The sequence below is a fragment of the Rhinopithecus roxellana genome, chromosome 16 (assembly GCF_007565055.1).
Source record: "Rhinopithecus roxellana isolate Shanxi Qingling chromosome 16, ASM756505v1, whole genome shotgun sequence".
Classification (NCBI taxonomy): Eukaryota; Metazoa; Chordata; class Mammalia; order Primates; family Cercopithecidae; genus Rhinopithecus; species Rhinopithecus roxellana.
The window spans coordinates 25,635,466-25,662,037 of NC_044564.1; the positions used below are offsets into that span (position 1 = coordinate 25,635,466).

Below are 26,572 nucleotides of genomic sequence, written 5' to 3' on the forward strand. Positions count from 1 at the left end.
CCACCCTCCCCAACACTACTACCCATTCTCTCCTATTTCATCACACACAAACACACAAATCTCAAGAGCTCAACACTAATCCCTCCCAGACCTGGGATCTGGAATGCTACCCCCTGGACTCTCTTGAATCACCTCTGCTGCAGTTTATACCCAGGACACTGGGCTCAGGTAACCACTCAGGCTCCTGAGCTGCATGGGGGACCTGCTTTTCCTGTCCCTAGGGTTTGGGGCCCACTACAGGCATCTGTGATGTCCCTAAATTATTATAGGGGCTCTGTCTCTATTGGCCAATTTGCTAAGGTGCTTTGCCTCTGTTTCTCTGGGTTCCTGGTCCCACCCCAGGCACCTCCTTCACCTTCCTGCATGCAACCACTCCCCTCAGCAAACGTGTAAGGCTGCCAGACCCTGCTGAAGAGCTGTAGGCCCTGCTGGCAGGAGGCGGGCTAGCTCCAGAGAGTTGGCTGGAGGGGAATGCAGCAGATCACATTTCTTCAGTTCATGCCAAATAGTATTCAGACGTAGCTTTTCAGACAGACACAAATTGCTCATCTAATGAACACAGAAGGGCTAATCCCAGGACGTTTATCAAAGTGGGGAAAGATGAGAGAAAGAACAGTCACAAGAGGCCTTTGAGAGCCGACTCAGTGTGGCTGGTGCAGAGGAGGTGGTGAGACTTCCGTGCACTCCTGGGGTTTTCTCCGTAGAGGGCCTGAAACCCAGCACCGGGGCTTTGGGATTTGCTGTCATTGGGACATACAATGCCCGCATACACTTCTCTGTGGTGAACAGCGATTAAGAAATCTATGTGGGCCAGGTTGCCTTTGTGAGCAGACAGCCCTCACCCCCATGTGACAATTGTCAGGTGGGAGAGCTGGCTGCAAGGACTCCATCAGCTGCCCCCACTGTGCATGCACAAAATGTGCTCATGCCTCTTCCGTATTTGCAGGGTTCATAGGGGACAGTCCCTCCTGGCCTGGAACTTCTTGCTGAGAGGTGTAAGAACATGGGGACCAGAGACACAGGGTCCTCTGCTCATATCAGAGGGCTGGCCAAGCAACTGAAGTCCTTTGACAGCCCCTTTCCTGCTAGGCCCTTCAAACTAGCTCCATGAGCTTTCCCTTCCAGGGATTCAGCCTGGAGATTACAGAAGTCGGGCCCTGGTCTAAGGCCAGAGAGAGGAAGGACTAGGTGAAGCCTCTGCAGGCAGCCTGGGTCCTCCCACTGCCTGTGCAGAAACTGCCATACCACTGGTGCTCTGACATGTACTCAACAGAGCGGGAGGTGGGCCATGGGAAGGAGGAGGCAATGACTAGATTAGGGTAAGGGTGTGAAAGTAACTGCTGACTTTTATATGGTCAGAATATTTCAAAAATTAAAGCTGAGAGAATAAAACTTTCTATAGGGCCAGACTATAGCCTCAGCTGGCAGGGACTCTGTGGCCCCAGAGCTTGATGGGAAGGAACAAGGTGCCTTCTGGCATATGGCTGGTCCTAATACAATCAGGAAGCTAAGGGGAATTCCCAGGCAATACTCCCATGATCCCATGAGGCACATGTGCTATTTTGGGTATTACTTTCCCAACAAGACACTGTGAAGTTAGATAACATGCCCAGGTCACCTAGTTCAATACTGGGAGGCTTCAGAATCTAATCTGACTCATATAGCACACAGGCTTATGGAGAGAGATGGGGGTTTCAGGAATATCTGGTTGTGTGGGAATCCTTAAGAGGGTAGGGTTTGGAGGTCTGGGGTCCTCCGGGTTGGGATGCTATCTTCAGGGCACAATGCTCAGGCAGTTTCCACTGAGGACCTGGGGTCTCTATAATTAGAGTGACTAACCCTACCAGTTTTCCCAGAACTGAGAGGGTTCTTGGGATTTGGGACTTTTTGTTTTAAAACTGGGATGGTCCTGGAAAAGGCAGGACAAGTTGGTCGTCTACCTGGAACAAAAGGACCACGCACAGATCATCGCCATGGACTTCAGGACCCACCTGCAGCTCAGCCAAGCCACACATCCCCAGGCTGGGGACCTGGGGAGTGGCATGCTGATTAGGGAAATGGCAGAGTGGCAGCCAGCTGGGCACAGCTCCCCAAGTCACTTGGGAGGGCCAGGCTGTGACCACAGGTGGCAGGAAAGCAGGGCTACTATGGCCCCAGAGCTTGACTGGAACAAGGTGCATTCTGGCATGGCTGATCCCACACAAACAGGAAGGCTGAGGGGAATTCCCAGGTAAGGCTCTCCAGGCAGGCAGGGAGCATGAACCAGGTGGCTTCCACTCTGCCTGCAGAAAGGAAATTTCTTTGCTGGTTTCTGAAACTTCATTCCTATCAGGAATAGCCTGTCTCCTACCCACCCACCTGGGGGACCCACACTGACCTGCATTTCTAGGCTCTTACCCTTCTCTTCCTCTCTGACTTCATCCTGCTTGTTGTAGAACTGTGTTTATTTATCAGTTTCTTTCCTTTTGTTTGTTTGTTTGAGACAGAGTCTCACTCTGTCGCCCAGGCTGGAGAGTGCAGTGGCCCAATCTCAGCTCACCGCAACCTCCACCTCCCAGGTTAAAGTGATCTTCATGCCTCAGCTTCCTGAGTAGCTGGGACTACAGGCGCCCACCACCGCCCCCGGCCAATTTCTATACTTTTAGTAGAGACGGGGTTTCACCATGTTAGCCAGGCTGGTCTCGAACTCCTTACCTCAAGTGACCTGCCCATCTCAGTTTCCCAAAGTGCTGGGATTACAGGCGTGAGTCACTGCGCCCAGCCAGTCTCTTTGCTTTTGAAGATCTGAAACTCACTGGTGCAACATTGGAAGATTTTTAATATAAGGGGATTGAGTTCTAAGGCACAGAAACCATGGGAAGAAATGCTAATAGGCTTCAGGAAAGACCAGAATGGGGGCAAGGAAGCCTCAGGAATGTGGGCATTTCTCTTTCATTTCTATGTCCACTTCTCTTTCTGTGGTCTGTTTCATTCTCTCAGCTTTCTTTGCTTCTCTGTGCATTGGCAGAAGGTGGAATGTTTACATCATCTCAATTCCAGCCACACCCGGGGACCGACTAGCTTTCCGGAGTCGCGAATCTAAATTCTCAGGAGAAATCATCTGATTAGACCAACTTGGGTCAGGTGCTCACCCCTGGCTCAGACACCTGTGGCTGGGGGCTGGGAGCTGGGAGCAAGCAGTACCAAGATGGCTACACAGGACCCTTCCTAAAGAGGGGCAAGTTTGTGGAGAAAGGAGTCACCCTGATTTGGCTAGACATGTTCGCTGTCTGTCATATATGTTTCCTGAGCTGGTAGGTAACTGTGCCTTCTCTTCCCAGAGTTTATAAAATTTCTTTTGTGGCTCCCTGGTGGTTGGCTCGATGTTAGTCTCACTCTGGAATATTTAAAAACTTAATTTGGATAACTGTGGTAAGCTACTTAACAAGCCAGGTCTTAAACAATGTGGCCCATTATCTCTACCTTATACAGCACTCAATCATTATCTCCTTTGCATGATGGTTTAGGGCCTTGCAGCTCAAAGTGTGATCCATGGATCAGCAGCACTGGTATTGCCCAAGAGCTTGTTGGAACTCCAGAATGCAGTTCCTACCTACTTGAGCAGAATCTGCATTTAACTGCTCCCCAGGTGATTCACATTACAGTTTGGTGAGCACCTGGAGGAGGTTCTTGTCTTTTCTCTCTTATTAGATTGAAAATTTTGAGGGCAAGGACTCTATTTAGCAAACTTCAATTGTCCACACTTCCTATGTGTAAAGTACCTTGCTTTGTCTTGCAGGCAACAGAGCTTATCAAAAGCAGTTATGAGCGAATTTTAAGCTCAGGATAGTGGTTGAAGAGGGTAAATTAATTACAGTAGTCCACCCTTATCCTTGGGTATATGTTCTCAGACCCCCAGTAGATGCTGGAAACTGCAGATTGTATTGAACCCTACATACATCCTATGTTTTTTTATTTGATAACCAAAACAGCTACTAATGGGTAACTATCTAATAAGCAGGAAAGGTACACAGTATGGATAAGCTGGAAAAAGGGATGATTCATGTCCTGGGTAGGATGGCAAGGGATGGGGCAATATTTCATCACACTATTCAGAGCAGTGTGCAATTTAAAACATGAATTTTTTATTTCTGAAATTTTCCATTTAATATTTTTAGGCCATGGTTAACCTCCAGTAACTGAGACATCAGAAAGCAACAGATAAGCAGGTACTACTGTACATGTTATCTGAATTTTGCTTTAAACTAATCCTGCAGGAGGTGGAGGGAAGTTGGGGGTACAGATGAAATAAACATGGCTAAATGTTGATTTTTTTGAAGTGGGGTGATGGGAACTTGGAGACTTACACTATTTGCTCTATTTTTGTATATTTTTAAAATTTTCCACAATAAAAATTATAAGAAAGGAATGGTTGAAGACATTGTAAGAGATCATCTCGCTTCTCAAAATAAGTTAGTTTCCTAGCCAAATGAAGTAAATCCAAGGCACTAAGAGAATTTCCAAATGAAATTGCTCAATCCTTGTCAGAGACTTTTGGAGGATGAATACAGTGGGAAGAAGTTTGGAACATTAGTCATGTCTAAATGATTTTCTAATTTTGCAAAAGGAGGAATGGTAATCAGTTTCCTTCTGTCACTTCAAATCAGCTTATGGGGGGAAAAAGGGAGGAGTAATTCACCAGGTCACATAACTGGTCAGCCCAGGGGGAGTCTGATACAGCACACCAGGGCGCAACCCTCTAGCTTCCTTGTTGGCTTAATTCTCAGACAGGCTCTTTCCACATAATTGTTGTAATGAGACAGATAGCATACCTCCAAAATTCATTTCTATCCGAAACCTCAGAATTGAGCTTATTTGGAAATAGTCTTTGCAGATGCAATTAGTTAAGTCAAGATGGGGTCATACTGGATTAGGGTGAGCCCTAAGTCTAGTGATTGGTTTACTTATAAGAGGAGAGGACACATCAACAGGAGAAAATCATAGGCAGAGAGAAGGCCATGTGAAGATGGAGGCAGAGATTAGAATGATGCCACTACAAGCCAAGGAATGCCAAGGATGGCTGCGAGCCACCAGAAGTTAGAAGAGGCAAGAAAGAATTCTTCCTTAGAGCTTTCAGAAGGAGCATGTCCAGCCTGGGCAACAGAGTGAGACCTCGTCTTCACAAACATTTTTTTAAAAAATTAGCTGGGCATGGTGGCATATGCCTGTGATACCAGCTACTAGGAAGGGTGACAGAGTGAGACCCTATCTCAAAAAAAAAAAAAGAAAAGAAAAAGAAGCATCAGCATGTCCCTGCTGATACCTTGATATTTTGGACTTTTAGCCTCCAGAACTGTAAGAGAATCAATTTCTGTTGTTTTAAGCCACCAAGTCTGTAACAATTTGTTAGAGCAGTCCTTGGAAACTAATATAGCACCCTTGCTAACTCCCGACTGGCCATTCCAGATGAAAGGAAAAGTCTTTTACTCAACATTTGCAGCAGAAGTCCTGGGAGAAGAAGGGACATTGCTCCTTAGTCCTTCTTGGGCCACATGTTGATCCTGAACCAATCAATTGTGGCCAGAAGGGTATAGTGTTCTGATTGGCCAGATATAAGTCACCTGGGCCATAGAGACCCCATAGTTAGCCTCTTCTAATCACATGGGGAAGAGTGGGAATCTCTAACAGAAGGAGTAATGTTAAGGAGGAGGCAGACAAAATCAATACCTGTCCATTACAGGAAGAAGTTGATTCTGCAAACTACACTCTTATCTAAGAATTGTTTGTGTGTGTGTGTGTGTGTGTGTGTGTGTGTGTGTGTGTCTGTGTGTGTCTGTGTGTGTGTGTGTGTGTAATGTGTAAGACAGGGTCTTGTTCTGTTGCCCAGGCTGGAATGCAGTGGTGCAATCACATCTCACTGCCACCTCAACCTCCTGGGCTTAGGCAATCCTCTCACCTCAGCCTCATGAGTAGTTGTGACTACAGACACATACCACCACCACGCTTGGCTAATTTTTTTTTTTATTTTTAATAGAGACAAAGTCTCACTATGTTGCACAGGCTGATCTTGAACTCCTGGGCTCAAGCAATCCTCCTGCCTCGGCCTCTTGAAGTGCTGGGATTATAGGCGTGAGTCATTGTGCCTGGCCAAGAATAGACTTTTAAAGATGTAAAGGAAGTGGAGATTTCTCAGAACAAGCCAGAGCAAAGACTATCATATTTCCTTTTTTAACAGGTCCCTAAACTGCCAGATCACAGAGCTGCATTTGATAGTCTGTTGGCAAACTGGGCCGGCCTTTTACAATCTGTGGCATATTATTCCTGTGACTAAAGAGGAAAATATGGGTTAGATAAAAGTACAATTAAAGGGAAATTGAACTTTTTAAAATGACTGGAGCGAACCTTTGCCATTATACTTGTCCACTCAGCGTGCAATCCCCCATCTTATTTAGGAAGAATTTTCCAGTGTATGTAGTACTTGAGGGTGGCAATGCCCTAGCTCCCACCATGGAGGCAGAAAGGGGAAGATTCATTCCTCCCCTACCTGGCAGCTAGGGCTCGAGCATGTGAATTGGCTCAGTCATTCCCACTGAAGACTCTGAATTCTTAGGAGCGATGCTAAGAGGCAGGAGTGGTGTAGAAATTATTCAGGGAGGCAGCAGCAGCATGAACGGTCCTGTAGCAGTGGTGTTAATCATGGGCAGTGGTGGCCATGGCAGAGTAGTGTTATAATTGACTGTTTTCATAGTCAAAAACGTTGTTTCAGAAGACATTGATGAAAGTATAATATTTGAAATTACGGAGATGATGGTCCTGCTCTATTCTGCTGCTTAGACCTGGCTGCAATGCTGCATTCAGTTACGGACCCTACTAAATGCCCAGGGAGTCAAAGCCCAATCAAAGAATAATAATCAGGATAGGGAAGGAACTCAACAAGGAAGCATGAAGAACAATGGAAATGGAGCTGGGCATGGTGGTATGTGCCTAGAATCCCAGCTACTCAGACGGCTGAGGTGGGAGGATCACTTGAGCCCGGAGTTCAAGACCAGGCTGGGCAACATAGTGAGACCCCCATCTCTTTAAAAAAAAAGGTAGAATTGATAGGTAGCCTGGTGAGGAGTTGTCTTCAGCTTGGGAGAAGGTACATGGCTGATCTCTTTAAATAGCAGAAAGACCATCACGTGGAAAATGATTCAGTTTATTCTCTGGCTCTGAGGAACAGACTTGATATTACTGACGAAGTTATAGACATGAATTTTAGCTTAATGCAGATGTTCCTTTACTCACAATGGGCTTCATCCCAATAAACTCATCGTAAGTTGAAAATATTGTAAGCCGAAAATGCACTTAACATATCTAAGCTCCCAAAGATCACAGTTTAGCCTAGCCTTCCTTAAATATTCTCAGAACATTTACATTAACCTATAGTTGGGCAAAAGCATCTAACACAAAGCCTATTTTAAAAACAAAAGGTTGGCCTTCATATGTTGCTAGCCTGGGAAAAGATCAAAATTCAAAATTTGAAATACAGTTTCTACTGAATGCATATTGCTTTTGCACCACTGTAAAATCAAAAAGTCGTAAGTCTAACAGCAAGTCAGGGACTGTCTGTATAAGAAGGCTTAATAGTTGGGTCAGTGATAGCCACAAGGGAGCAGGCTGCCTCATGACATAGTGAGCTCCCTGTCACTGGAGGTGTGCACACAAAGCCAGGAGAACTCTCAGAGTGTATGGTGTGTGGAAATCCTCACTGGATGAAGTTACGGTTGATGTCCTTTCATATTCTCTCTAATGCTGAAATCTGATGAAGTCCATAGTGCAGGTTGGGAAGAGCAGGAAACTGGAGGAAAAGAGACCAGAGATACTACAAATTGTGAATTGTTCTGGAGCACAATTCCCAACCACCATTCTAGCTCCAGAAAAAGAAAAAGTCATGGAGGGTTGCATTATTCCTAATTCTTTACCACTCCCTATATCCAGTCCCTTTGCCATGTAAGTTTGAAGTTTCTCCCACTAGAGGCAGAAGATGATAATGGTGGGTTGGCCAACTTGTTTTGGCTGATAGAATGTGAGTGGAAGTGACCACTCCAACCACAGGCCTTATGAGATATTGGGGCTTTTTGCTCACCCATCTTGTGCCATGTGAAAAACATGCACTTGGTGGGCATCACAGAAGACATAGAGACACATGGCATAGACTAACCTAGCCAACCTACAGAGCTACTACATCCTTAATCAGAGCTGTCCCAGCCAATCCATGGGCACCTGAGAGAGAAATACATGCTTTATTATTGTGTAGCACTTCAATTTGGTGGTTATTTGCTAAGCAGCATTATTATGGCAATAACTAATTAGCAATTAGTTATGGGATATTCCAACAATTTTAAGATACAGCAATTGAAGGCAGTTACCAGGCTTCTGTTGGCCTTTCTAGGATCTGAGAAAGCAGCACTTGAGGCAAATAACCCATCCCAACAGACTGTAGATGTATCCTGTCTACAGTCTAGATATATATGTTGGGTATAGATGTTGCTGCAAATGGATGACCAAAGTCACTGAGCAGGGCCTGGACCCAGTGCTATGGCACCTTTGTACAGGCTGGGATAAAGGGGTGAGAGGAGGAAGCAGATCCACTTCGGGTCATGAGAATTAGTTGAGCACTCAGAACAAAATATAGATGGTAATACCATCCTGACAGGCAGTTTATTTGTGTTGTGATGGATTAAAAATGGCCACAAATTCTTTCCTACATCTCTTATCAATATGTGGAGTCTATTTCCTCTCCCCTTGAATCTAGGTTGGTGCTGTGACTTATGCAGACCAACAGAATGTAGCTATGTGTCACTGTATAACTTCTGAGGCTTGGCCTCAGAAGTTGTGCCTGGGCACAATGGCTCACGCCTGTAATCCCAGCACGTTGGGAGGCCGAGGCGGGTAGAAAACTTGACCCCAGGAGTTTGAGACCAGCCTGGGCAACATGGCAAAACCCCATATCTACTAAAAATACAAAAATTAGCTGGACATGGTGGCACACACCTGTAGTAGCAACTAGTCGGGAGGCTGAGTTGGGAGGATCACCTGAGCCCAAGAGGTGGAGGCTGCAGTGAGCCAAGATCACACACCACTGCACTCCAGCCTGGGCAACACAGCGAGACCCTGTCTCAAAAAAGCAACAACAAAAAAGTATTCTGTTCTCTCCTATGCATTCAGAATGCTCCTTCTGAAAACCCAGCTGCAAAGCTGTGAAGAGACCCAACCAACTCTGTGGGGGCCCACCTGGAGGAGAAGTGAGACACCTGGCTAACAGTTCCAGCTGAGCTCCCAGTTGGCAACTAGCACCAACTTTCAGCCATGTGGGTGAGGTCATTTGTACCTCCAGACCTTCTACCACCCCAGCCAACACTCTGTGAAGCAGAAAACCACTGGGTTAATGGGTAACGCACATAATTGTAAGAAATAATAAATTGTTGTTTTAAGAGATTCATTTTGAGTAGTTTTTTGTTTTGTTTTGTTTTGCATAGCAATAAATCAGGCATTGGCAAACTTTCCGTAAAAGATCAGATAGTCAATATTTTAGGTTTTGCAGGCCAGATGATCTCTGTTGCTACTAAACTTTGCCATCACAGTATGAAAACAACCATAGAAAATACACAAACAAAAGAACATGGCTGAGTTCTAAAGCATTTTCACTTACCAAAACAGATGGTGGGCTAGGTTTGGCCATGCAAACTAGTTTCCCAACCCCTGCAATAGATAATTAAAACAAATTAACACCCAGAAGTGGGGAGCTTCCATAACAAAAAACTAAAACATAAAACATTGACTTTGGAATCAGGAAGCTTCACAGTCCTGAAGTGTGGGAAGGAGGATGACAGCACAGTGAGGAAGTTGTTGGGAGGTTATTCAGGACCTAAGTGACATAGTGGTAACATAGTAACGCAGATAAAATAATTGAACTTGCCACCTTGGTATGGAGATTTCTAGGCAAAATGTTCAAAACGCTAACTTACTCACTTTAGCTGCCTGTGAAGAAGTACAGGAAGAAGAAACTACTTTGTTTCAAGCAAAATTTTGAGAAACTATAGAGGGTCCAGGGCATTATCTACAGCCAGAAAAAAAAAATGCTCAAAGTAAATTAAAACCTAGAGGGAATATTAATTCCAAGACCTTCCCTGTAAAATGGGGACTTAAGGTCAAGGATGTGGCTGTAAGACTTTTGTTGTTTCTCAAATGTTATATTAGTTATTTTTTGTACTCTCTTAGTATATTATTGGCATATACTAATATCTGGGTAGCAATTTAAAAAGAAATTTAGATTTAGGGGTACAGGTTCAGGTTTGTTATATGAATATATTGCATGATGCTGAGGTTTGGGCTTCTATTGATCCTATCACCCAGTAGGTAGTACCCGATAGGTAGTTTTTCAACTCTTGTCCCCCCACCTCTGTTGGAGTCCCCAGAGTCTATTGTTCCCACCTTTGTGTCAAGTGTACTCAATGTTTAGCTCCCACTTATCGGTGAGAACATGTGGTATTTGGTTTTCTGTTCCTGCAATAATTTGCTTAGGATAACGGCCTCCAGCTGCATCCATATTGCTGCAAAGGACATAATTTTGTTCTTTTTTATGGTTGTAAGACTGTTGAGATCTCAGAAAGACTTAAAACAGTGCCTCCTAAACCTCTTATGTAGATTAAAGTGCTTCTAAGAGTCTTAAAGGTTTGGTCCACAGCACTGTAATTCACAGCCTAAAGGAGGGAAGGGCTTTTCTTGAGATTTGGGGGTATGGTTTGATTAAAAATAAAATTCATGGAAAGTTCAGTTTTTTCCCCTACAAGAATTGTACCAGTGTAAGCAGTAGTGGCTTGAGCTAAAACAGACAAAGATAGTTCAACATGAAAAGAGCACACCGGGTACCCAGTGAAGCATCTTGAACAAGTTATCGACTGTGAACAAAGCCTATTTCTTTTGGAAAAGGAGGAATGACTCAAGGGTAAAGATAAGAGCCACAGAGAATCACATTCCCTGCCCCTGGAGCAGGTGGAGTCGGTGACAAGTGCATGATTCTCAGATTTGCTAATGACTGCTATGTGCCTCTTATTAATCTCCTATTCTAAATGGGAGTGTCTATTGCGGTTTTCTTGTCCTTGTATTTCCATTATATGTTAGATGTGTGGGGGAAAAGTTACTTAAGGAGAAGTTGCAAGTTTAGTACAAATAATTTTTTTAGACTACAGTCACATACCGCTTAATCATGGGGATTTTTTCTGAGAAATGTGTTAGTCAATTTTGTTATTGTGCAAACATCATAGAGTGAGCCTAAATCTAGATAGTACAGCCCACTATACATCTAGGTTATATGGTACGGCCTATTGCTCCTAGGCTACAAACCTGTACAGCATGTTACTGTACTGAACACTGTAGGCAACTGTAACACAATGGTAAGTGTGTAACTAAACATATCTAAACATAGAAAAGGTACAGTAATAATACAGTGTAAAATATAAAAAATAGTATACCTGTACAGGGCAGCTTTATTATCATCTTATGGACCCATCATCCTATATGCTGTCCATTGTTGACTGAAATGTTATGTGGCACATGATGGTATTTGAGAGTAAATTTCTGATATGATGCCCTATTACTCCAAAACCCTTTTGTGTATATTTCCAGTGTAACCACAATATAATAATCAAAACAGGAAGTTAACATGGCTACATTATTGTCATTTTATCCTTAGTCCCCATCCCAGTTTCACTGGTCATCCCAATAACATTCTTTTTTTAACCTAATTTTTATTTTTTAGTGACAGGGTCTTACTGTCATCCAGGCTGGAGTACAGTGGGCTTGATCATAGCTTACTGTAACTTCAAACTCCTGTGCTCAAATGATCTCCCTGCCTCAGCCTTCCGAGTAGTTAGGACTACAGGTATGCACCACCATGTCTAGACCATTTTTAAAATTTTTCGTAGAGACAGGGGTCTTGCTATGTTACCCAGGCTAGTTTCAAACTTCTGGCCTCAAGTGATGTTCCTGCCCTGGCCTCCCAAAGAGCTGGGATTATAGGCATGAGGCATGAACCACACTAGGACTCTAATTATATACATGAGAAATTTACTCTCAAATACCATCATGTGCCACATAACATTTCAGTCAACAATGGACAGCATATAGGATGATGGGTCCATAAGATTATAAATTTTTTTTTTTTTTAGACAGAGTCTTGCTCCGTCGCCCAGGCTGGAGTGCAGTGGCATGATCTTGGCTCAATGCAACCTCCACCTCCCAGGTTCAAGTGATTCTCCTGCCTCAGCTTCCCAAGTAGCTGGGATTACAGGTGCACACCACCACACCCAGCTAATTTTTGTATTTTTACTAGAGATGGGGTTTCACCACATTGGTCAGGCTGGTCTTGCACTCCTAGCCTCAAGTGGTCTGCCTGTCTTGGCCTCCCAAAGTGTTGGGATTACAGGCATGAGCCACTGCTCCTGGCCCCCAATTTTATATATATATTTATTTATATATATATTTATATATATATATTTATATATATATTTATATATATATATTTATATATATATTTATATATATATTTATATATATATTTATATATATATTTATTTTTATATATATTTATATATATTTATTTTTATATATATTTATATATATTTATTTATATATATATATATAGAGAGAGAGAGAGAGAGTCATACTCTGTCACCCAGGCTGGAGGGCAGTGGCACGATCGCGGCTCACTGCAACCTCCACCTCCCAGGTTCAAGCGATTATCCTGCCTCAGCCTCCTGAGTAGCTAGGATTACAGGCATGTGCTACCATGCCTGGCTAATTTTTGTATTTTTAGTAGAGATGGCGTTTCGCCATGTTGGCCAGGCTGGTCTTGAACCCCTAACCTCAGGTGATCTGCCTGTCTCGGCCTCCCAAAGTGCTAGGATTACAGATTTGAGCCACCATGCCCAGAGAATATTCTTTATAATAGAAGGATCCACTTTAGAATCACATGTTGCATTTAGTTTTTTTCCTTCAGTTTTTCATTTTTCCAAAAATTGCACCAAGCTAAAGCAAAGCTCTAGTTGATGCAGGTGTGTTGTGTAGACATTAGCAGTACTGCCCTCACTACATGCTCTTTGGACAGTAGTGTAACCCCAAGAAAAGGATAGTTAGTTGCTATTTCTCTTTGTTTTCCTTCAATTGTGATGAGAATATTTTCTCAATCTTTGACTATCATGACCTTGACATTCTGGAAGATTTCAGAATGGTTGTTTTCTAGAATGTCTCACAATTTGGATTTCTCTAATGTTTCCCATTAAAATTATTAGTATTTCTTAAGGTAGTATTTGAAATTAGGTAAATATATTGTTACTCATCAAATTCCATTTATTTATATCACTATGGACTCACGGTTTACTTTGTTCAACTGGTAATAAATTGTTTCTATCAATATTTATTTTCATGATCAAATTTTTCCATATTTGGCCAATGGGAGCCCCTTCAAACTGATTTCTGTGTCTTTTTGACATAATCTTATCATTCTTTGAGTTCTTCCTCACTTTCTGACACAAGATTTTCCAGGTTCATCTTGTAATATTCCTAGCCAATCCCTGGAATCAGCAATCAGCCTTTTCTCCAAGAATACCTAAGTCCTTTTATTGGAGAATGGTGTTTAGAAACCAAAACTTAGCTGCTAGATGTGTTCATGGCCTTGGGAAATTTCTGCTCCCAGACAATACACACACACACACACACACCATTCTTATTTCATCATTTTTCACTATATTGAAAATCATGAATTCACACCAATTTCTCAACTTTAAATAATGTATCAAAGGATTCAGTTTAGTTTTTTCCCTGTCTATATTTGTAACTCCTCTGACTGTCAGAAACTTGGGTAACTCTCATCTATATATAGTTACTTTTTTTTTTTTGAGACGGAGTCTTATTCTGTAGACTAGGCTGGAGTGCGATGGCACGATCTCGGCTCACTGCAACCTCTGCCTCCCAGGTTCAAGTGATTCTCCGGCCTCAGCCTCCCAAGCAGCTATGGATTACAGGCATGTGCCACCCAGCCCAGCTACTTTTTGTATTTTTGGTAGAGATGGAGTTTCACCACGTTGGCCAGGCTGGTTTCTAACTCCTGACCTCAGGTGATCTGTCCGCCTTGGACTCCCAAAGTGCTGGGTTTACAGGTGTGAGCCACCATGCCCGGCCATATACTTACTTTTTAATCAGTGTTCCTGTGTTCAACACTCACTTCATCACGTCTTGGCTTCAACACCAGTTGCCCTTCACAGGAGACTTCCTACCATGCTCAGGTCCTGAGGACCTTTTTACTCTCCTGAGCTTTGACCCTCTTTGCTGGGCTGTTATCCTCCCCGCCACCCCCTTACCCCTCCCTATCCTGGTTGGGCTTTGACACCCTGTCTATGCTGTTTGGACTCTTACGTTGCTCAACCCTACCTAGTGACTTTTTAACTAAATTTCTCAGGAAAAGGGAGAGAGAAAAAAAAAGGAATAAGATAATTTGTCTTTATAATCCACGGGTCCCTCTTTTATCTTTTTTTTTTTTTTAAGACAGAGTCTTGCTCTATGGCCCAGGCTGGAGTGCAGTGGCGCGATCTCGGCTCACTGCAAGCTCTGCCTCCGGGGTTTACGCCATTCTCCTGCCTCAGCCTCCCGAGTAGCTGGGACTACAGGCGCCCACCACCACGCCCGGCTAATTTTTTGTATTTTTAGTAGAGACGGGGTTTCACCGTGTTAGCCAGGATGGTCTTGATCTCCTGATCTCAGGATCCGCCTGCCTTGGCCTCCCAAAGTGCTGGGATTACAGGCATGAGCCACTGCACCCGGCCTTATCTTTATTTTTTAGAGATGTTACCCAGGCTGGTCTCAAACTCTTGGGCTCAAGTGGTCCTCCCACCTCATCCTCCCAAAGTGCTGGGATTACAGGCATGAGCCACTGCACCCGGCTATCCATACCTCCCTGAGGAATATACCTGTGAAACTGTGTCCCAAAGAGTTATAGAAACCAATGACTAACAGAAATTCCTGAGTTTGCAGGATGGCAGATCAGAAAAGAAACAATGTGCTGAAATGCCAAAACTCCCTCTGCTTGAGATAAAAGAACTGGCTGAAATTAGTTGGAACCAATAGGGCAACTGGGCTCTTGCACAGAAAGAGCTTTCTGGTGTCACAAATTTCCACCACATGTTACATTCTAAATCCCCCTGAATTGGACATGTGACTCATGAAGAGGCATGAAGAAATAATTGTGCATGCCTGAGGACTTTCCAGACCTCCCCTTTCCTTCTACCGGTTACTTATTAATCTCAGAATCCACCCCCAAAAATTTTTCTAATAAAAACATTACCTTAAAGCCAGCCCAGGGAGACTTGAGACAGCCCAGGGAGACCTAAAGTCACCACAAGGAGATTTCAGCTGGACTCTTCTATCTCCCTGTTGGCCTACCTGCAGTATGAAGCTTTTCTTTTCTCAAAAACCTGGTGTCACAGTATTGGTTTCTAGAACAGTGGGCAGTGAGTGCTTTTAGTCTTTGGTCAGTAACACCTGGATTTGATTTAGATAATATTTTGGACCTGAAGTCTTAATTAGTTGAACTTTTGGGGGATTTTAGGAAGACACTAATGTATTTTACCTGTGGGAAGAATCTACATAATTTGTGGCCATTGGGCAAACTACTGTGGATTAAAGGTGCCTGACAATTCTTTGCCCCTCCTCCCATCAAGAGATAGAGTCGGTCAGACGAAATGGCTCATGCTGGTAATCTCAGCACTTTGGGAGGCCAAAGCAGGAGGACTGCGTGAGCTCAATTCGAGACTAGTCTGAGCAATGTCGCAACACCGCATCTCCACTAAAAATTTAAAAATTAGCTTGACATGGAGGCGCATCCCTGTAGTCTCAGCTACTCGGGAGGCTGAGGCAGGAGAATCACTTGAGCTCAGGAGTTTGAGGTTACAGTGAGCTATGATCACCCCACTGCACTATGGGCTGGTTGACAAAGGAAGATCTCATCTTAAAAAAAAAAAAGAAAAAACAAGAGGCAGAGCCAGTTTTACTCCCCTTGAATCTGGACTGCCCTATAAACTTGTTTTAAGCAAAAGAATGCCCTAGAAGTGATGCTAAGGCTGGGCTTTAAGGGATCTGCATTTTCTGTGTTTTTGACATGCTCCTTTTTGGAATGCTTCCTCTAGTTTGTGAGGAAACCCAAGCAGCCACATGGAGAGTCCTTTGTGGAGAGGTCCAAGTGGAGAATGAAAGCCCCATGACCCAACCCATTCTGAGCTTCCAGCCCCCAGCCAGCACCAACTGCCATGCACATGAGTGAAGCCATTTTGGAACTTCCAACTGTACCAGTGCCTCAGCTGACACCATGTGAACCAAAGCTGCCCAGTCAACTGCAAAACTGCAAGAAAGTGTTGTTTTATAACACTAAGTTTTGGGGTAGGTGTTACACTGCAATAGATGACTGAAATAACTGTCTACTATGTGCCAGGCAGTATTTGATGCCCTTCTGATCCATGAGGGTAAAAACAGAAATGTAACCTGACAGGTGCAGAAGAAGGCACCAGGGGAGGGCAGAGGAAGGCCAGCTGCAGGGAGAAGCAGGGAGCTGGTGATTCTGGGCAGATGAGCACAAGGATGGGCCAAGAGCCAAGCCCCCTTGCCAGCTTTTGGCCAATCAGCACTGCAACTTCCTCCTCCATTTGTCTCACTGGATGGGATTAATTTTTCACCTGACGAAGTCGAGGGTGGAAAAAGAGCTGGAGACAGTGGGGAGGAAGGTTGCCTGGGTCTGTCTCACCAGCACCACTTCATGTCTGGACTGCTAGACAATGTTGTCCCAAAGGTTTCCGGGCCATCTATATTATTTGTAATTTACTGATTCTAGTTGCCTGTGGATCAGGGGCTGCTGAGACTAGTGCTCAGGACTTAGTGGACTCTGCAAGTTCCTGAGGGATAGGCAATCAGCGAGTGTTGTTCCTTTTCCTCGATTTCTGGCCACACAGTGTCCTGGGACAGGTCTGTGATTCCTAATACCCACCGCAGTCCTATCTCCTGGCCATCATCTATACCAGTGGAAGACATCCCCATTTCGCCCTCCACTTAATTTTCAGTTGTGGAACTAATCTGACCCACCCTCACTCATGGGCCAGGCCGACTTTACCCCTAAACACAGGGTGCTGGGGTCAGCTTCACCTTTACCAACTCCTTGGAGGACTCCACTTTATGTTCTAAACTAAGTTAGCAATATTTTTTCCCTTCTTCCCTTCCCACATCAAGATGATCATGGTATTTAAAAAGTATTTTAACAAATATCGGCCAGGTGCGGTGGCTCACAACTGTAATCCCAGCACTTTGGGAGGCTGAGATGGGTGGATCATGAGGTCAGGAGATCGAGACCATCCTGGCTAACACGGTGAAACCCCATCTCTACTAAAAATTAAAAAAATTAGCTGGCATGGTGGCAGGCGCCTGTAGTCCTAGCAACTTGGGAGGCTGAGGCAGGAGAATGGCTTGAACCTGGGAGGCGGAGCTTACAGTAAGCTGAGATCACACCACTGTACTCCAGCCTGGGCGACAGAGTGAGACTCTGCCTCAAAAAACAAACAAACAAACAAAAAAACCCAAAAGAATATCGGTTCAGTGCCAAGTATGTGCCAGGCTCAGTTTTAGGTGCTGAAGATACAGTAGTGAACAAGAGAGAAATTTCCCGTTCTCATGAAGCTGATCTTCTAATGAGGGAGGCAAGACAACAGAAAATAAATGCATAATGTTGGGTAGTTGATACCCACTCTGAAAAAAATCAAGCAGGTTAAGGCTGGGCGCGGTGGCTCACACTTGTAATCCCAGCACTTTGGGAGGCCGAGGCGGGCAGATCACCTGAGGTCAGGAGTTCGAGACCAGCCTGGCCAACATGATGAAACCCCGTCTCTACTAAAAATACAAAAGATTAACCCGGCATGATGGCAGGCACCTGTAACCCCAGCTACTCGGGAGGCTGAGGCAGGAGAACTGCTTGAATCTGGGAGGCGGAGGTTGCAGTGAGCCAAGACTGCACCATTGCACTCCAGCCTGAGGGACAAGAGCAAGACTTCGTCTCAAAACAAACAAAAAAACAAAACAAGCAGGTTAAGCAGATTCAGGCAGGAGGCCGTTCTGCATAAGGTAGTCTGAGAAGGTCTCTGTCATAAGGTGACATTTAAGAGACCTGAATTGAATGAAATATTGGGGACAAGTGTTTCAGGCAAAGTGAACAGCAAGTACAAAGGCCTTGAGGCAGGAAGAAATATGGCAAGTTCAAGGAATAGCTATCAGGCTAGTGTGGCTAAGGCCGGTCCAGCATGGTAGAGTGATAGATGTGGGTGAGGAGGGAGATAGGAACCAGATTGAACAGGGCTTCTATGGATTTGGTTCTGAACAAATGGCATGATCTGATTTATGCTTACAAAGATTTCCTGGATGCTCTGTGGAAAACAGACTAGGGAGGAGGAATGGAGGAGGTGGAAGCAGGGTGACCAATTAGTAGCTGCTATATAATCCAGGGCAAGATGATGGTGGCTTGATCGAGGATGGTTACGTCAGAGTTGGTGAATTTTGATGTTTTGAAGGTAGCACAGACAAGGCTGGCTGAGGGCTTGCAAATGGCATTTGAGAGTAAGAGAAGCACATCAAGGACACCTTTTAGATTCTGGGGAACTGAATGAACAAGAGTATCACTCTCTGAAGGAGGTAAGAACGGGAGTGGAGCGAAAGGAGTGTAAGGAGTAGGTTGCTGGGGGCAAGATGTATTGTGTTTGAGATGCCAGTAAAATAAGCAGCTGAATTTGGAGGTCAGGGAAGAGATTTGGGCTGGAGACAGATCAGTGATCAGCATATGGATATTATAAATCACTCAGAGGGAGTGTAGACACAAAAGAACATCATGAACTACGGCCGGGGCCTTCAACAACTGAGGAAGAAGTCCAGAGAGGAGACAGAAATGGCCAGTGAAGTGAGGAAGATCAGAAGGATCTGGTGTCCAGGAAGTCGTGAGGATTGTGTATGATCACAACCAAAGTGTCAACTCATAAGCCTTCATTTTCTCATCTGTGAAATGGACACCGTAACACCACCTACTTCATGGCGGATAGTACTAGCACATAGTAAACTCTCAAAATAAGGTAGCTACTGTTATTCCCTGCTGGTTGGCTGCCAGAGCCCACAGCTTCCCTATCCACATTACTGACAGCACCTCCATGAGTCTTTCTCCGGGGTGAGGAGTCTCTGCTCACTCAGGGTCTGAGGCCTCTGGGTCAAATCGAGGTCAAGTGGCTTCAGTGCTTAAGTCTCTGACCCACACAGCCTTCAGCCCTTACTTGCAAATCAACAAAGGGTAAACCTGTGGAAAAATATGGGTTTTGGAGCCAGAATTCTGCCTCTTGCCAGCTGTGGGCTCTTAGGCAAGTTTCTTAATCTTCCAGGGCCCCACTCTATGACATCGGGAGAACTCCTACTTCATGGGACCGTGTGTAGCCCAGTGTAGACTGTAAGGCCGGCTGCTCTCCTGCACGCTGGCCTGGGAGTTAGAGGCTTCTTGCTGCGCTCCTCCTCAAAGTATACAGGACTCCCACCACACACACACACCTGGAACCAAGCTGGTCTGGTCTGCGAGCGCCTTATAGCTCAGGTTACCTGATGGGGAGGCAAAGAAGTGGCAACCTGTCCACTTTCTTTGCCGCAGGACCCCTCGTTAAGCAGCGGGGTCCAGCCGGGCTGACTTAGGGAGTGGGTTTCGAACGTGCCACCCCTCGCCCGACGTCGAAGCCCGTTTCCTGGGTAACCTTTTTCTGCCTCTCTTCCTCGACCACCAAGGCCCACTGGCCGGAACGCCGCCGCGGCCCCAACCACCCCAGACAACCACCCGCCAGCTGTCCTCTCCGTTCTCTCCGCCGCCGCGCTGCAGGCCCAGGCTCGCACCCGAGTCCCTTCACACCCCAGGAAGTGGCACGGCCTGTTGAGGGCAGCGTGGAGGAGGAAGAGGAGGCGCGGCTCAAGGCTACCGAAGCTCCGCCGCAAAGGCTCAGGAGGAAGAGGGCGGTGCGCGGCCAAACGTCGAAGCTCGAGTCAGACTCCGGGTACCCCGCGAGGCCGCCCCGCCCGCTGCCCACCCTCCCGAGGCCCCGCCCAGCGCGCCAGTCCCGCCACGGGCTGCCCCGCCTTCCCGCTCTCGTCCCGAAAACCCCGCGCCCAGCCCCGCCCCCACCGGGGCCCCGCCCCGCCCCTCCCCTCCCCGCCCCGCCCCTCCCCTCCCCTCCCCTCCCCTCCCCTCCCCTCCCCTCCCCGCCCGCGCCTCGGGCGCCCTCTCGCCGCTCCCGGGTCTGGCCAGCCGGAGGAGTCTCAGCTCTCAGCCACTCGCACCCTGGCGCCGCGCTTGCCAGCCCTCCCTCCGGGCCCTCCCCCGGTCGCCGCTGTGGGGCAGCGCCTGGCAGGCGGCCCGCGGGCGGGTCGCCTCCCCTCGTGTAGCCCACACTCTTCTTAAAGCGGCGGCGGGAAGATGAGGTTTCGGGAGCCGCTCCTGGGCGGCAGCGCCGCGATGCCTGGCGCGTCGCTGCAGCGGGCCTGCCGCCTGCTCGTGGCCGTCTGCGCTCTGCACCTTGGCGTCACCCTCGTTTACTACTTGGCTGGCCGCGACCTGAGCCGCCTGCCCCAGCTGGTCGGAGTCTCCACATCGCTGCAGGGCGGCTCGAACGGTGCCGCCGCCATCGGGCAGCCCTCCGGGGAACTCGGGACCGGAGGGGCCCGGCCGCCTCCTCCTCTAGGCGCCTCCTCCCAGCCGCGCCCGGCTGGCGACTCCAGCCCAGTCGCGGCTTCTGGCCCCGGCCCCGCGAGCAACTTGACCTCGGTCCCAGTGCCCCAGACCACCTCGCTGCCGCTGCCCGCCTGCCCTGAGGAGTCCCCGCTGCTCGGTAAGGACTCGGGTCGGCGCCAGTCCGAGGATTGGGACTCCCCTGGATTTCCCCGACAGGATCCCCCAGACATTCCCTCAGGCTGGCTCTTCTACGACAGCCAGCCTCCCTGTTCTGGATTAGAGTTTTAAATCCCAGAGGCTCGGGACTGGATGGGAGAGAAGGGTTGGGAAGTGGGTCCCTGGGGAGTCATGTAGGCGGCTTGGGGCCGGGACCGCCCAGGGAAGTCCCGAGGCCCCTCTAGCCCCAGAACCAGAGAAGGCCTTGGAGACTTCCCTGCTCTGACCCGAAGCTCAGGAAGTTTTGGAGTTTGGATCTGCTTAGGGCTTGGAGCAGCCTTGCACTAAAAACTCTGGTAGGGACCTCGAGTAATCCACTCCCTCTTGGGGACTGACGTGAGGCTCCCGGTGGGGAAGGAGACTGACCTCTCGGTTCACGTGTCTTGCCATAGAGCCACTCTCCTGAGAGTGGCGTTTTCTCCTGATCGTTTGTGCCAAGTGACTTCTCTGTGAACCCAACGTTTCTCTTCTGGAATAATAAATGGTCACCCTTTCAAGGGGTTGTTTTGGAAGATTATGTGAACAATGTAAATAAGGGCTTAATTAATGAGGGTAAGCCCTCAGTAAATTGTCACTGTGTGTTCATTTCTTCCTCTGTGTGGATCGTCACCGAGAGCCCTTCCCTCTAGTCTCCTCCCGGTATGGGTACCCAAAACCTAGGTGAGCAGGAATCTCTCCCAAGGGCAGAGAGCTTGTGTGCTCCGGGGGCTAGAGGGCTAAAATATAACCAGTCAGCACCACGTTGCCCATTTCTGGTACTTCCAGCAGCAGCCTTAGTCTCAATTATCTTGCCCAGATGATCTGAACTCTGACCTCTAGCCTCTGTTTCAGCTTAGGCAGATAGCTTGAGTAGGTGGGTTTGCATTCCTCATAGCAGGAGGCTGAGCCTAGTCCGGACTTCTCTTTGACCTGTAACCTACAGGCCCACAGGCCCAAGGCAACCACAGGTTGCTTCCAGGGTTACCACACAGGTCCTCTCTCATTTCTAATGCCAAGTTTTAGAGAATTGTTGTGAGTGAGGGGCCCTGGCAGGCAGGATGACATCCTGTCGACAGGAGTTTTCTGTCACTTTCCTACAGAGCCCTGGCTACTACATACTCTTGCTCAATTTCGCCAATAATTGCGTCAATGTGTTCATATCAAGTTTGGGAAGGACATCTTGGAATCGGTCAGACATGAACTGTGGTAATGATGGGGGCGTTTTTTTTAAGCAGATAATTAAATTCCTTTGCATTTGATGATGATTCTGGGAAGCAGACTAGTCCCATAAAATGAAATGGACTGCCTTGCTGCTAAGTGTCTGACTTGAGTCATGCTATCGAGTTTCTCAAAATCTCTTCCTCATGTGTAAAATGTGATTGTCAATGATTACCTTACAGGGTTATTTTTAAGACTAAATGAGATTGTGTACATTAAATACAGGCACTCAGGCCAGGCACAGTGGCTGACGCCTGTAATCCTAGCACTTTGGGAGGCTGAGGGGCGTGGATCCCTTGAGGTTAGGAGTTCAAGACCAGCCTGGCCAATATGGTGAAACACCATCTCTACAAAAATACAAAAATGTTAGCTGGGGGTAGTGGCGCACGCCTATAGTCCCAGCTACTCAGGAGGCTGAGGCAGGAGAATTGCTTGAACCTGGGCGGCAGAGGTTGCAGTGAGTCAAGATGGTGCCAGTACACTCCAGCCTGGGCGACAAAGCAAGACTCTGTCTCAAAAAAAAAAAAGTACGGGCACTCAATACACTGCATAATAATAATATAGTAATAATATTTGCTTAGGACCTTTATAAAGTTCCATTTTTTCAGACTTCCACGGAAATGGCTCTGAAGAGCAGAGTGAAGTGGGAGAGAGACTGAGTCTCCAGGCCAGAAAAAGGCCAGGTTTTTTGCTTTTGTTTTTGGTTGTTGCCTGGATATTGCACAGAAAGAAAAAATAATTAGCAAATTAAAGAAAAGTACTGCAAAGTTGATTAGATTGGTATTTGAGTATCACATCTTCCTCTCAGAAGCGTAAGAGACAAGGTGGTGACCATAGCTCTGCTTAGTTTTGTTTTGTAATGATGTTGCTAGTGATCGGCTTGTCACCAGTTACTGGTGTTTCTAAATGGACTATATTTGCCTAGTTGAAAGGACCTCCTGAGAGAGAACATTCTGGAGGACGAGGAGAGAGTGCCTTCTCTAGTTTGGCTGCTTTCGTGTGACGTGCAAGGGACCATGACGTTTAGGCTGCTGCTGAGGCAGCCCCAGAAATGGGGGTCGAGAGGTCTTCTCTTCATTTTAATAGGGCCTGTAGGTTTGGATGGTTAGGTACAGTTCTCAGAGTGGAGGTTCCTGGCTATGAGGCCTTGAGAAAGCTGAAAGTCTCCTTGGGAGTGTGTTGGTGGGGGGAGTTGAGCCCATCTGTTCATGGGCAGGTGTTAGCCAAAGCCTTTGCGGGTGGTTTTGAGGTTGGTGGGAGAAAGCATCCGTGGGGTTTAGAGTTGTGGCCTTTTCACTACTTGCAGTTCCTTTCCCTGACTTGGCTTTACTTTCTGGTGTCCAGGGGTCTGGGCCAGATGCTGAGATTCCTCTCGGCTGACAGGTGTGGGTTATGGGCAGGCCCTACCCTGGAGCACATAAGGCACTGGATTGGACTGCTGATGGGTTGCTGTTGGAGCTATCAAGGACTTGGAATAGTCTTCAGATAGACTTGGGTTAGTGTGACCTGGGGCAGGCTGCAGGTTTGGAGCCATAGTATCCCCCGCCCTCACACCGGGCACCCTCCTGTGGGCTAATGTGAGGCTTATAGGAGTGAGTGATGCAGTGGGAAGGTGGGCCTTTCCTGAGGATTCTGCAGCTTTCTCCAGGGAATTCTCCCAGGCAGTTTAGGCCTGCAGGTGCTATGCTATTCTTCTTTCCTAACACTGTCTCAGGTCCTCAGGGGGGCCATGCAGCATCTACTTATAACCCTGCAGCAAGGCCCTCTTTTCTGGCCACCTGGGTGTTTGCCTACTGAGATAGGAGGAACAGTGGCCTTGGGTTTCTTCCCCCATCATGTTTATCTCTACTCAGATTGGGCAGCAGCTCAATGGGACTTGACCAGCTGTGGCATGGCCAGTCCGGAGATGCGGGAGGTGGGCAGTACCTGAGGCTGAACTAGTGAGAGAGGCATGGCTGGCCTGGAGGCTCAGCTGGGGCCTGGGATGGATGGTACAGTCCCCTGAGGGGGCAGGGGAGTGAGTGTTAGACTGCTTATGTCTCAGAGGCCGCTCTTGCCCACCTATGCTTTGAGGAGATCCTCTTCATTTGTTCAAAAGGAAAGACTCTGATCTAGAGATGGGCACTTGGACCAGCAAACAGCAGCTACAGGTAGCCAGGGCACCCGAGGAGCACTTGCCCATGAGCCAGTTTCCCTGGTTTTTATGGGGGCTGTTGCTGAGCCTCTGCCAGGGTTTGTGCCCTAGCTGGTCTTTGCTGGGCTCTAAGGTGTTTCTCTACCAGCACATTTCCACCTCCCTCATACGCACACATGTGGACACAAGCAGGCTGCCCAGGACAGAGTGTACTTTGAGGCTTGGGAAAGGACTCTCTCTCGCCCCTTTGGGGATGAGCCTTGGAACCTCATCACCTTCCGGCTTATGGTGGAGCTTCTTCCTGGGGGTTGAAGCTTTAGGCTCAGATAACTAGTCTTGTAAGCCAGTTTTGTCCTGTTGTTTTTTTCGTGGAAAATAATATATTGACAAACACACAGACATTCCTTGTCTAACAGTCTGAGATTGAGAAATACCCTCCATGACTATCTGGTTTGCTTTCATGGTAAAACTTGGTCGCTTTCTTAGACACAGCCTATGGTGATAAAAGTGATCCCTGGCTGCTATAATTCATTCCAGACTTCGATTAAACACAAGGAACCTCCTCCACCTGCAGTGGAGCCTCTGATGGCCCAAGTGGAAACTCCTTGGGGAATGGGGAACAAGAGCCAAATGTGGGATTGGTCTCAAACTGCAGCTTCTTAGAACTGTAGCATCCCACGATGGGATCCTCTAGTGCTCTTCCTGGAGGTTACTATTCAGTAGTTGGCTAGTGCACGGGTTCAGAGGTGACCTGATATGCCCTAGAGTTTCAGAGGAAGATCCCCTGCAAGATGTGTCTCTGGGTCCATCTGAAGGTCTTGTATGTTGGTTTTGTATGGATGTTCGTGATGGCTAAGGCATCTGATAACTTCATTCCTTCAGTTCCAGCAATGTTCCTGTATTATGCTGGGCACTAGAGCTACAAAGAAGAAAACAAAATGCCTTCTCTTCAGAAACTCTTAATTTAGGCAGGGGAGGCATAATTAAACAGTGCTGACGTCATCTAAGGGAACCAAAGTGTGTGTTTATCCCTTTCCCTATCACTCCCCTCCCTCCTTCATTTCTTCCTTTCTTCTTTCAGAAACTACAAGTTCATATCAAAATTCTCCAGCCCTGGTTTTATTTGGTTTTGTGAAAATTTTCCTCTAATTTCGAAGCTATGCATTAGCTCTGCTGGGTAATCTTTAACTTGCTGCTTTATAATGATTATAATGAGATATCACTGGGTATTATGGTCTTTGGGTAGCAGCAGGGTAGGGATTTCGAGGCTGGGACTAAGTTAATTTATGGGTTGGGAACTGATGCCAGTTAATGGCAAGGCAGTCTGAGCCTTCCACAGATTCCACCCTAGGGACCATCCAGACTTAGGGAACAGGGCCAGCAGGCTCATCCCCTTTGCATTCAGCTGGGCTATGGGTGTGTGTTTGTGAAAGAGGTTATTCAATAGTTATACTGCTGATTTCCCCGCTATCTGTTTACCCAGTGCCTCCTGTACCTTGTTTCTTACTCTTTGTTCTCTGCTCTTACTGTGAAGAAGCAGAGACTGGAATTCTGCTTGAACCCACATCCACCTGGAAATTCCAGTTTTTCTTATCCAGTGGAGCAGCAATCCAGTTGTCTTAGGACAAATGGTCTGCCCTTGAAGCTTAAATCCTTTGAGGGCCTGGCACGGTGACAATTTTACATTTGGCTTTGGTATAGACTGGTATGGTCCCTGGGCAGTGAGGTCACTGTAAGGCCAACCAGCCAGAGCCTGGCTCCTAGGGGAATTCGCAAGGCATGGGATTAGACTCACAGGGTCCACTCCTGTCCATAAACTTGGTGAGGGTTCCTGGGAGCCAGACTGTGACTGAGACTGTAGAGACCTGAGACCTGAGTTGTAGGGGTCTCTGTGTTGATCTGGGCCATTGCAGGGTGAGGTGAGGCGGTCACTAGCTCAAGGAGTGATCTCAGGATATTGTTCTGTAAGTCAGAGACCAGGTTGGAGAGTGGGGCTTGGGGGTGGGGGACAGGGTTCAGTGAGGAGCTGGTTCTGGGTGAATGTGGCCTAAAGGGATTTGTCCTTAGAAGACAGAGGGGTGAGTCACACACTCAGTGTTTCAGGTTCCACTTTGCAGCTCGACCTCAGCCAGCCCCTTCCCTACACAAATGAAGGCTAGGGGCTATATAATTGGCTGTTGCTGAATTCTTTGGCAGTCATTTTAAAGTCTGGTGTGGGTGTGTTA

At 46.9% G+C, this 26,572-nt stretch overlaps 1 protein-coding gene, 1 long non-coding RNA gene and 1 other non-coding gene across 3 annotated transcripts in view; 1 reads left to right on the top strand and 2 right to left on the bottom strand.

The window, feature by feature from the left end:
- Window positions 1-7,613: 7,613 nt before the first annotated feature.
- On the bottom strand, window positions 7,614-14,285 carry LOC104674269. The gene is made up of 3 exons (XR_004053918.1): window positions 14,213-14,285; window positions 9,674-9,723; window positions 7,614-7,819 (listed from the first exon to the last, which is right to left on the bottom strand). It is a non-coding gene; the product is annotated as an uncharacterized LOC104674269 (long non-coding RNA).
- Window positions 13,030-13,155, bottom strand: LOC115894093. Its single transcript, XR_004054138.1, has one exon. It is a non-coding gene; the product is annotated as a U4atac minor spliceosomal RNA (small nuclear RNA).
- Window positions 14,286-20,320: 6,035 nt separating the features above from the next.
- The window catches only part of B4GALT1 (beta-1,4-galactosyltransferase 1), a 58,925-nt gene continuing 52,673 nt past the window's right edge, over window positions 20,321-26,572 (top strand). The window contains exon 1 of the mRNA XM_030919348.1: window positions 20,321-20,957. Within this exon, the coding sequence (XP_030775208.1) occupies window positions 20,546-20,957 (412 nt within the window). The 5' untranslated portion in view covers window positions 20,321-20,545. The remainder of the gene's footprint in view (window positions 20,958-26,572) is intronic.